Source organism: Melospiza melodia, chromosome 11 (genome assembly GCF_035770615.1).
Source record: "Melospiza melodia melodia isolate bMelMel2 chromosome 11, bMelMel2.pri, whole genome shotgun sequence".
Lineage (NCBI taxonomy): Eukaryota > Metazoa > Chordata > Aves > Passeriformes > Passerellidae > Melospiza > Melospiza melodia.
Genome location: NC_086204.1, coordinates 5,721,340 through 5,733,165, shown reverse-complemented (window position 1 = coordinate 5,733,165; position 11,826 = coordinate 5,721,340). Strand labels below are relative to the sequence as shown.

General features: G+C 43.7%; 1 protein-coding gene across 1 annotated transcript in view; it reads left to right on the top strand.

Annotated features, from left to right (window-relative positions):
- The first annotated feature begins 6,632 nt into the window (after window positions 1-6,632).
- The window catches only part of CCDC180 (coiled-coil domain containing 180), a 29,542-nt gene continuing 24,348 nt past the window's right edge, over window positions 6,633-11,826 (top strand). The window contains exons 1-7 of the mRNA XM_063165433.1: window positions 6,633-6,691; window positions 7,236-7,361; window positions 7,861-8,087; window positions 8,912-8,994; window positions 10,178-10,287; window positions 10,375-10,503; window positions 10,669-10,779. Coding sequence (XP_063021503.1) covers window positions 7,990-8,087; window positions 8,912-8,994; window positions 10,178-10,287; window positions 10,375-10,503; window positions 10,669-10,779 — 531 coding nt within the window. The 5' untranslated portion in view covers window positions 6,633-6,691; window positions 7,236-7,361; window positions 7,861-7,989. The remainder of the gene's footprint in view (window positions 6,692-7,235; window positions 7,362-7,860; window positions 8,088-8,911; window positions 8,995-10,177; window positions 10,288-10,374; window positions 10,504-10,668; window positions 10,780-11,826) is intronic.

Sequence of the window (11,826 nt, the reverse complement as noted above, 5' to 3'; positions counted from 1 at the left end):
AATTCTCCTGAAGGAGCTGTCTGCTCATGGTTTGGATGAGTGCCCTGTTTACTGGGTGATAAACTGGGTGATGGCCAGTGTCATGGTGTTTGCAGGGGTCTTAGGATGAGGGAAGAGACGAGAATGTTGACTCCATCTTTCAGAAAGCTTGATTTATTATTTTATGATATATATTATATTGAAACTATACTAAAAGAATAGAAGAAAGGATTTCATCAGAAGGTTAGCTAAGAATAGAAAAAGAAAGAATGATAACAATATCTTGTGTCTTGGACAGAGTCTGAGCCAGCTGCCTGTGATTGGCCATTAATTAGAAACAACCACATGAGACCAATCAAAGATGCACCTGTTGCATTGCACAGCAGCAGATAATGCTTGTTTACGTTTTGTTCCTGAGGCCTCTCAGCTTCTCAGGAGAAAAAATTCTAAGGAAAGGATTTTTCATAAAAATGTCTGTTACAGGCCAGGCCCACAGAGTGGTGGGAAATGGAGTTCATCCTGCTGGTCCTGTTTAATGTCTTTGTCAGTGATCTGAACAAGGGGACAGAGTGCACCCTCAGTAAGTTCACAGATGATGCCAAGTTGGCTGGGAGTGTTTTTCTCTTCTGGAGGACAGCAGGCTTAGGGGTTCTCTACAATTACAATTCTACAGACTCCCAGTATGTGCCCCATGCTTATCCCTTCATCCAGGTAAATCTGTAACCTCTGCACCAGCAGCCTTTATTCATCATTGTGACTGACAGCTCTGGACATGGAGAGCAGTTTGTCACTCTACTAAATGTCAGTCTTGGCTGTAAGGCACATGCTACTTATAAATGTGGCATTTTTTTGATGCTCCAAAGAGTGTTTTGCTGTGTAATGTGCTTCATGCAGCTTTGAAAGAAAAAGTTCCCCAGGCCAGGAAATAGATACAAAATGACAGGAGATGTAAACTATTTACTTTTGAGAGCAGTCTTTTAACTCTTTGTCCTTCTTTCCCAGTTTTGTAAATGTTCAATAAATACCTCATAAAATTTTATCATGGTATAGCTACTTCTGTAAGGAATTAGATAATCCTGATGGTTTACAAGACACTTGATTTGGCCCAGGTAAAATGCTGTTCACAGTCATTTGTCAACTTAACTACAACCAGCTTTTGTGCTGGTGGTTTTTGGGTGCTTAGGTTTTGGTTTTCTGGAAAGGACTTTGCTAATTGCACAAAACAGACGTATTTCAATTTATTTGTTCTCTCTATGAGTTTTCTGATTTTAATTAAATTTTCTCAGTAAAAAGCATTATAGAAAGTATTATATGAGAACTTTGCGAGCTTTGTTACTCATTAAAATTTCAGTTACTGAATTTTTAAGAAAAGAAGTGTACATTATCTACTTTGTCATATTGGTAAACCCTATAAGCAAAATATAATATGTAATTGAAGTTGCATCTTCTTATTTGGAATGACTAATAAAGGTATTTAATTTGTTGATAATGTACCAAACCAATATACTTCTGAAACAAGTATCAATGGAAAGAAAATATTTGTTTTTAAAATTACCACAGTTTAACTGTTTTCTTAAGTGTCAACAAAAAGGACTTTTTTGCATTTTCTTATTTTCTTTTAGTTTGTGAACAAGTTTGAAAAAGAAGACTTTGTCTCAGCAGCTTTTCAATAGCTTTAAGGAAGACTTCACAACCACCCTGGGCAGCCTGTGCCAGTGTTCACCCTCACAATAACAAAGTGTTTCCTGGAGATCAGAGGGAACCTCCTGTATTTCAGTTCGCGACCACCCTCTGGTGGTGTCACTGAAAAGAGCCTGGCTCCATCCGCTTTGATCCCTCCCTTCAGGTATTTATAGACATGGATAAGATCTCTCTAAGCCTTCTCTTCTCCAGCTCAATAGTTCCATCTTCCTCCACGGAGGAGTTGCTCCAGTGCCTCCATCCTCATCTTCACAGCCCTTCACTGCATTCTTCTGAGCTGAGGAGCCCCAAATTGGAGCCAGCATTAGGGGTGCTCACCAGTGCTGAGCAGAGGAGAAGGATCCACTCCCTTGGCCTGCTGGCTGCCCTCTCAGTACAGCTCAGGATCTCAGAAGAGTGCATATTTTGGCTTGTGTTGACCTTGGTGTTCCCTGGGACCTCCAAAGCCTTTCCTGACAAAAGCTTTCCAGCCGAGCTAGGTGGCCCCAGTACGCTCTGGTGCCTGCCTGGTAGAGCTCCTCTCCAGAAACAGGAGAGGCTTCCCCTTCCTGGACTTGTGATGTTCCTGTCAGCCCATTTCTCAGGCTTGTCAATGACAATATTATCCTTCATCACTTCCCTTTGAATATTATCCAATATTCATCACTGATGTTGAGCTTTTCTGAGTAAGAGAACCACACCGGACTGCAGGACGAGAATTTTTGTGGCAGTAACTGCTGTGTGCAAGAGTTTCCATTTGTCTTTCTCAATTAATATACAATGAAGCTGTAATATTCAGCTGGCCAAAGAAGATGCTCCTTTCAAGGCCCAAGCCACCCAGAGTGGGTGTGTGGTGGAGAGCCTGGGCCACCCCTAGGGCTGGCTCAAGGGTCTGTAAGTGACATGGGGAGATCAGCACTGAAGGTCAGGCTGGATGCTCTTCATGGGCAGAAGGTAAAAACCCAATATGTACAATCCTAGCTTGTATTGTCAGAAGAAGGTTCAAAGAGCTGTAATACCTGTTGAAAAAACCTTCCATTATGAAAAGGGGAGATATTTCACTTTGTTTCTTGAATTTCCATCTTATTTAAAGCAAAAAAAAAAAGTTCAAAGATAAGCAAGTATGAATCTCATAGAACTGATTAGTATCTATGTTTCCTAATTCAATTTTTAAACTTGTGTGTTAAGCAACTGAATTAAAACATGTTGCTGTAATTGTGGGTTGAGGCATGTATTATCTCCATTAATAGTCTTTATTATTTATGAGATATAGGCAATATTCAAATCTTTGCATAAAACTTTTGGCTATTGCAGTCTAAATACCTAAATATAATTAGTGGAACAGTTTGTTAGCATAATCATTGCCATGGGCTGTAATTAACATAAATTTTAATTTCATGACCTTGTAGAAGAGATTATAATTGCACAAACCATCATTGTGCTGAGAATGTTTTCCTCTTGCATGTTGTTTCTTGATGACAATCACCAAAATGTTTTGAAATTATTATTATTATTGTAGTACTCATCTGCATTCAGAGAATCAGAGAATGGATTGGGTTGGAAGGGGACCTTGTAAATCATCTGGTTTCTACCTCCCTGCCATAGGCAGAAACACATTCCTCTAGACCAGTTTGCTCCAAGCCCTGTCCAATCTGGCCTTGTACACTTCCAGGGATGGGACAGCCATCTCCAGCAAACCCATCTCTAGGAAACCTGTGCCAGGGCCTCACCACCCTCACATGGAAGAATTTCTTCCCATCTAACCCTGCCCTCTGGCAGTGGGAAGACATTCCCCTTTGTCTTGACATCCCAGACCCTTGGGAATAGTCATTCTCCATCTTTCCCATATGCTCCCTTCAGAAACTGGAAGGCCACCATTAGGTCACTCCAAATATGCCCTGGCTACTGTTCTTAGGGACAATTTATCAGAGACTTTCTAGCTGGGATTCTAATTTGTTAACTCATACATCTTACATGCTAATGAATGTTCAAAGGTAACAAATTCTTTGATTTGTACTCAGCATCCTGGGCACCAAGAGTTTGTGTAGTGGGAATGATGAAATTGGTGGAATTGTGGGGTCACTCACATAAAACTTCTGTCAGGCTTGGGCTCATCTCTTGAGCACCAACCATCCACTGCCATCTTGGTGAAGAGAATTCTACACCCAAATGGATTTTTTCAGGCTGTGAACTGCAAACCATGCAGTGGGGTCCATCCTGCACCATGCAAACCTGCCATGGCAGTACTGACAGCTGGGCTGAGCAGCACCACGGACTGCCACTACTAGTGTTTGCTGACCTCAGCAAACACTAGTGGCTAATCAAAGGATCAAAGTCCTAATCAGTATTGGCTGTTGGGAGCTGTGCCAAGGAAAACATTCCGTGGAGTTGTCATATCAATGTGATGAACACTTTAGCAGAAGGAGAATCCTCATTCCATGGCTATGGTTTTCTTAGCTGGAGAAAGGAATAACCAATCTTTTGGTTACTCAGGAAAATATTGCAAATGGAACTGCCACTGCCATGCAAGCATTTCACAATAGGTGGCTCAGGATCACAGACTGCTGCTCAGAAGTGCCCAGCCTGAGATTAGTTGCTGGCTACAGAAGGAGGTGTTTGCATGTTAGTAAATACTACCTGCTGTTGTCTCTGTAAATCCAAATCAATGCATTGAGACCAGTCTGAAATTCTGGAGAAGACTAAAGCCTTCATCTGATGTGATAACCAAAATTAATTAGTGTAAAATAGCTGTTTTGTGGACATGGCTTAGCTTTTGTTTCCCAGGTCTCAGGGCAGCTATCAACAGGTGGCAACCAACATGCAGGAAGAGTGTATGTAGCCAAAATTAGGTTATGTAGCCAAAATTAGGTTATGTTCCTAATTATTTCACAGAAGTTTTGGGACATTTGAACACACCCTCTAATACATGCTCTGTTTATGTGGATGTAAGATGGAATTGTTTTTAGAAATTCCAACCAAGAGTGCTACAAGGTAATAATAATTTAAATAATTATTAAATAAAATTTTATTTTAATAAAATTATTAAAATAATTCTTTTGTGCGAAGTACTTTTACTTCTCCAAAGGAGCGGTGCTTTCCATGGTGAGTGGAAGATCAGTGATTTTCCCGTCCTTCCGTGCCAGGACAGGAGATCAGTGCCAGGAGCGGGCAGCGCCCGGTGTGTGCCGGCAGCCACCGCCCGGTGTCCCCCTTGGAGCGCAGAGCGCTGCGAGCGCCTCCAGCCCTGCGGCTCCTCAAGGGAATGGAATCACCGGCACCCCGAGGGATGGAGGGATGGATGGATGGCCGCTGGAAGTGTCCCCGAGGGATGGATGGCCGCTGGAAGTTCACACCTGAGGGGGCACCGGCTGCCAGAGGGGCAGGTGAGTGATCCCAGCACGGGAGAAGTCTGCAGAGGGAACAGCGAGCTCCAGCTGAAAGGTCTGTGCTGGAAGTTATTCCGTGGCAATTCCTCAGCTGCTGGGAACAATAAGAGATGCGGCAGCTGCTCCTCCCTCGGCACAGGAGTGTCCTGGGGTTGCAGTTTAAGCAGCCAGAGCATAATTTGATAAAGGTGAAAAGCCAAAGAGCACAAGCCCTCTGCAGTGCAGGTTCCCTGCCAGAGCTGCCGTGCACTGCTCACACAGGGCAGAGGAGGCACCAGAGGGTGCAGACGCTCTCTGCTGCTGAGTCCTGCCTCAGAAGTGTCAGCAGAGAGCCAGAGACTGGGAATGGTGATCAGGCTCCCTGGTTTCTCCTCTTTCTTACATCCTGGAGTGTGGTATTGCAATGAAATCATTCCTTGTGACAGACTCCTCGAAGCTTTATTTTCCACTTCAGATTCCTCTGCCTTCTGGAAAAGCCCTGCTTCCCCCTTGCTTTGTGTTTATCTTCTGCTATGCCTTGGCTGGTAAAAAAAAAAAGAGGAATTACTGAATGGCTACCTTGGAACAGAGAGAGAAATCACCACTGCAGCTAAACATGAGCCAGCACATGCCCAGGTGTGCAAGAAGGTCAAGGGCAGCCCGGCCTCTACCAGCCATATGTGGCCAACAGGACCAGGACACTGACTGTCCCCCTGTTCTGGGCACTGCTAAGGCCAAACCTCAGATCCTCAGGTCATTTGTGGGACCCTCATGGCAAAAAGACATTGAGGGACTAGGGTGTGTCCAGAAAAGGGAAGAGACCTGGTGAAGGGGATGGAGAACAAGGAGCAGCTGAGGGGACTCAGCCTGGAGAAAAGGAGGCTCAGGGGTGAGCTTCTGGCTCTGCAGAACTGCCTGACAGGAGAGTGTGATCAGGTGGTGATTGGACTCTTCTCGCAAACAAGTAAAAGACAAGAGGGAATGGCCTCAAGTTGCACCTAGGGGTATTTATCATGGAATCATTGAAGAGGCTGTGTTGGAAAGGACCCACCAGCATCATCCAGCCCAGCTCTTGACACCCCAACAATCCCATCGCATGCCTGAGCATTGTGCAGACATTTCTTGAACTCAGACGGGCTTGTTGCTGTGACCGCTTCCCTGGGGGAGCCTTATTCCCCTGCTGAGCTGGAAAGTGCGGACGTGAGAAGTCTTGCCTGCCTTGTGCAGGGACGAACAGAAACCGGGGCTGTGAGCTGCGGTTCCGGAGCTCTGGTCCCTCCCGGGCCTGCGGGCCGGGACGAGGAGGGACGGCCAGGATGAAGCGAGGGTCGGCCGGGATAAGGTGAAGGCAGCCGGGATGAGGAGGGACGGCCGGGATGAAACGAGAGACGGCCGGGATGAAACGAGAGACGGCCGGGATGAAACGAGAGACGGCCGGGATGAAGCGAGGGACGGCCGGGATGAGTGAGGAGAGGCGGCCGGGATGAGAGGTAGCCGCGTGCTGCCGGGAGCGGCCACCGGGGGGCACCGTGGGGCACCGTGGGTGAGGCTGTGCCGGCCCCGCTCCCCCCCCGCCCCGTTGGTCTGACAACGGCACGCGCGGCTCCGCCTGAGGGCCCCGTGGGCGACGGGGAGCGACCCCGAGCGACACCCGCCGGGGCTGGAAGGTGAGCGGCAGGCGTGGAGTTTCACTGTTAGGAGTATCCCGGAGCTGCTTTGAAGGCTGGAGCGCCCCTGCTCTACACTGGGAGAGCTGGGGGGGGGGGGGGGGGTGGTCCAGTCTGCAGAAGAGGAGGCTCCAGGGAGACCTTAGAGCCCCTTGCAGTGCTTAAAGGGGATCCAAGAGAGCTGGAGAGGGACTTTGGAAAAGGGTCTGGAGCGGCGGGACACAAGGAATGGCTTCAAACTGCCAGAGGGCAGGGTTAGATGGGGTATTGGGAAGGAATTCTTCCCTGTGTGGGTGCTGAGGCCCTGGCACAGAGTGCCCAGAGAGGCTCTGGCTTCCCCTGGATCCCTGGAAGTGCCCAAGGCCAGGCTCTACAAGGCTTGGAGCACCCTGGGATAGTGCAAGCTGTCCCTGCCCATGGCAGGAGGTTGGAAGATGATCTAGGATGATCTTTAAGGTCCCTTCCAGCCCAAACCATTCTGTGATTCAAGGAACAAGGACTGCCCTTTTCCAAGTGAAGTGTTACATCTCCTCTTGGTTCCCAGCTTGTGGTTGCCAGTTCTTCTGGAAGCAGGCCCGGCCAGTCAGCTGCGATGAGCCACAAGTTCTCAACAGGACGGGAGTGACATGTTCACAGAGAGGAGGGCTGCAAACAGATCTTCAAGGCCAAGGTAAAAAAAGCAGAGAATTTGTCAAAAGCCAAAGGAGTTTGTTGTGTTAGTCAGTTTTCTGGCTGTTGAAATTACCCCAGGTCAATTTCCACATTTCTGCTTTTGGTTTGTTTTAGTGAAAAATGAATGTGTTATCTCCAGCATATGCTCTCCAATGCATCTACATGTGTTCCTATCTCTTTGTTGGATATCAGGTTATATTAAGTCAGAATCATAACACAGCAGTAAAGCATTTAGAGGCATAGTTGGCCAAATTCAGGCATTTCTCACTCTGCTGTTAACTGTTTTGGTAACTGTAAGCAAGGCAACACCATCCAGTTACTCCACTTTCCCTCTCCGAGGAAAAGATTATCTTTTTTTTTTTCTCATTTTGAAAGTAGCCTTAGATGAAAATGATTGTATGTGTGGCATGTAGGGTTCATTATTTTATCTTTCTCTTCTGCTGTCTTTCCCCTACTATTTTTCATTAATTATTTTGTTGCTGTTTTCCATTCTGTAGGTTTGAAGGAATTCGGATTGTTGAGATTGTGGTTCTTGGAAGGCACACTTAGCCCACCTTTTGGATGAAGCAAAGAAGACAAGGAGCTCTAAGAAGAGTAAAAAGCTCACTGTAAATAAGCATTCAGAAATGTTTGCTGATGCCATGCCATCCCCAAGGAATCAACAGAAAACATGTGTTGTAAAAACACCCATCAGTAACTTCACAAAAACACCACAGCCAGACAGGTATGGAACAGAAGCATAAAACCCCAATTATATGTTCATAACTAAAGGTATAAAATTGACAGATCTTCACTGGGAATTAGAAACGCCTGAATTCTTGGTCATAACACTAATAATGTGCAATAGACTGTCTCCTTGCCAAATGTAAATTTAGTATAATGAACTGCTTGCTGCCCGTTGAAGTGCAGGCTAACAGACTAATATTTGCAATGGCAGGCATATTGTATGGCTTTCCTTTTAAAAAGAAATTGTCTTTGCTCATAGCAATCTAGATAGACGCCCAATCTGACACATATATTTTAGGTTGTATTTCCAAGTAAATGGCTTACATGATGATGCAGTAAGATAATGTAATGAACAAGAATGAAGTTAATGCATCCATCCTTTTTTACCCTAAGCCAGCTGCTGAATAATGATACAGGGATTCTCACTGACCCCAAGGACAAACACAGTGCCCAAGCTGTTGGGAAAAGCACTGGGCAGATAAAGGCTATTTCCACATTTCTTGCTAGTGTCTCCTTAAGAGTTCATGGGATTTTTACCTTGTAGAGCTATTCTGTAAGTCTCTGTAGTTTACAACTTCTAAATCTAGCATGTATTGCTCTAATACCATCCTGATAGATTTGAAGTTGAGATCTACCCAGACTTGAGTTTGTCTCAGAAGAAGCAACTTCAATTCTTTGAATTATATTCTTTAAAGTTAGAATGATGCTTATGTTCACTTTAATGTTACATTTTGCCAATTAAAGTGTATTATGCTATTATGTTAGTCCCTCTTCTGGTGCGTTTGTAGTACAAATTGAAGCTTTATTCTCTTTCTGTTTCAGACTACCTACAACTTTTCCAGAGGCACAGGGAAAGGTAGATGCAAGTTCAGCTGAGGAAGTCAGAGGCCTGCCTGATGTAGTTGGTAAAATTGGTTTCCCTGAATGCTTTATTTTAATTTGCATTCACAGGAGATGTGGTACATGTAACAGGTTTAGCTGAACAAGGTACAAAGTTGTGCTGGTTTGAAAATAAACCAGCAGGAGAAATTAACCCCATACAAATACCTTGTAAGAGATTTCAAACTGGAATTACAATTTAATAGAAAGATTACAGCAAATGCAATGATACAGAAAAACTGGTTGAAAACCACAAAGTCAGAGTACAGCCTGGCACCCTGTTGCACTGTTGCAGTGGTTACAGTGCTGTCAGAAGGGGTGGTCTTGTGGAAGTTCAGGTCTTCCTCTGGATGTCCAGTGGTGGTGGTGTCCCAAGTCCCCAGACTGCTTAAATTATATACAGTGGGGTTCAGGTGGTACATCCCCCAGTGCAGAGAGGTTCTCACAACGATGTAATCACAATGGAATTATGTAGAATATTTTTTTTTTGAGTCCATGACATTCATTTCAGCTGCCCATTCTGCTGTCAGTGCATATTCAGTTCATCATGTCCCATTAGCACAGAGGACTGTCACTGGATGGATGATGCTGCTGCTTCCCCAGCTGAGTTATTATAAGAATAAAGAAACACCACTTCACCTTGCAGGGTTTGCCTGTCTCATTTTCACACCCAGCTTGAATCCTGAGGGTCAGGTGTGCACTGAAAACCACCCATCGTTAACAGCTCATCACAAAATGAGGTAGAGGGGAGTAGAATACACAGTTTGGTTACATCCACTTTGGCACTCTTTCTCCTGCTGGGCAACAAAACTCAAGCTCAGAAATGGCCTGACACATTTTTGATGATTTGTAGGTAATTTTGAAGATGAAAAATCTTCTAATGGACAATTTCACAACTGTTTTTTTTCTATCACAGGTTATATTTAGACGATAAATTCCAGTTTTGTTGCGATTTTTTTACATCATACCTGCTGACATGATGTAAAAAAATGATGATTAGTTGATAGTTCCATGCTATTATCCTTGTGAAAATCAGAAGTTAATAAAGGAAATTTTAAAATATGCCCTAGTACTTTTAACCTGCATTTGCTAAGATTGCACTTGCCATGGAAAGATGCTGCACACTGAAAGCTGCATTAACTACAGCAGTCATAGCGTAGATCTAGGGATTTATTCCAGGCTATGGAATCCTCATTTCTTCCCTGGCAGTTCGTGAGGAAGCAGGCAGCAGTGCATGGAGGTACCTGGCAGAACGGCGGCAGAAGCGTCACGATGGGGCACTCACTGAAATGCAGCAGGAGCTGGACTGCATTGGCAGGGTAAGGCAGGAGTTTCTAACTCAGTCATGAGTGCTCTTCCAAGGTTGGGCCCAATATTCAAATGATCACACTGACCTACCATTATAGGAGATGGAAGCCTCTGTTTTGAATCTTCAAGAATTCCTTCAGCTCAAAGTGATGAAATCAGATGAAAAGAGTAAACTTCTATTTGAAAAGATTGCATCTGACATGGATTTGGAAGGTTTCTCATTTGAAGTAAGGCAGCTCAGAGCATTGGCTCAACTTCAGTTACTTGTATCTGCTCTGTGTAACATCTTCTTATGGCTCACTGGAATCCTAAATTATTGGGGTTTTATTTTAAAAAATTTCTTTTATATATATTCACTTTTCACTTAAGTTGAGAGTCAATTTGTATTGCAGGGTTTGGAAGAGCTCTGGAATATGATCCATGAGGAATCGTCAAACAGAAGGAAATGGATTAGGGCAGTGGATGAATCCCTAAAGGAGATTGAAAGGAGTCGAGCCATGAAAGTGAGATGTAGTTACTTAAGCAGAAGATTGTTATTTGCTGATATAATGCTGGGTGCAAAGCAAAGAGTAGCTGGTTTCCATAGGAGTCACAGGTTTGCCAGTAGTTCTGTTGTGTGGTGATTGCTTTCTTTTCACCAATAAACTATTCACTCATTTTACACCCACATAATCAGGAGAAGCTCCTGTTTTCCTAGTTTGAAGGTGTTCTTTTCTTTCACAATTACCTGTACTAAAGGTGCAAGGAATATGTGAGCTGCTTTTATTTCCCTGGAGGGTCATGTAGGTCACACTTTGATTTGGTCTGTTATTTTTGGGGGGCCATACCTATTCTGCAGTTGAGGAGGAGCATAGACATGACCTAGCTGAATTTTAGTTTGGGTTGGATGGGTGTTGCTAGCAAACATGTTGCAGTTTTGTAGCCTTCAGCCTAACCTGTAAAAGTCATTGCACATCATAGGAAATGTTTGGTTAAAAAAATGGATAGATTGTGGAAGAGCTTGCTGCACTGTCCTTGTAGGCAAAGGAAAGCTGTTTGTTCTACCAGTGCCAGTTTCTCCTCTCTTTGTAATTCAGGTATAATGAAAAGGTCTAAGAGTATCACCAGTAACCTTTCTGTTGGATTAGTGATAGCAAATGTCAGAGATGAACACATTTGCTTTAATTTTGTGTTCACTTAAAACAGGCCCTGGTGGATTCCCTTCAGATATTTGAAAGGAATTTGGTTTGATTTTTAAATTCATGTTGCAGCCTATCTGCAAAGCACTCAGTTATCACAGATATTAAAGAGAAATCAGCTGAGTAGTAGCAAAGAGGAATGTTTTAGCTATTATTTTTATGAATTACTGAAAAAATCAGTTTTCAAGATAACTAAGATTAATATTTTAAAATTTACTTTCTCAATTTGTGTCATTCACTTAATTTTAATTCACTTTAATAGATTTAATTAATGAATAATGAATCTAATGGAATTCATTTTAATGGAAAAATTGTTCATGTAGTTTTTTAACTTGGGAAACTGATATTTGAGTTAACTTGGCATTGTTGTTT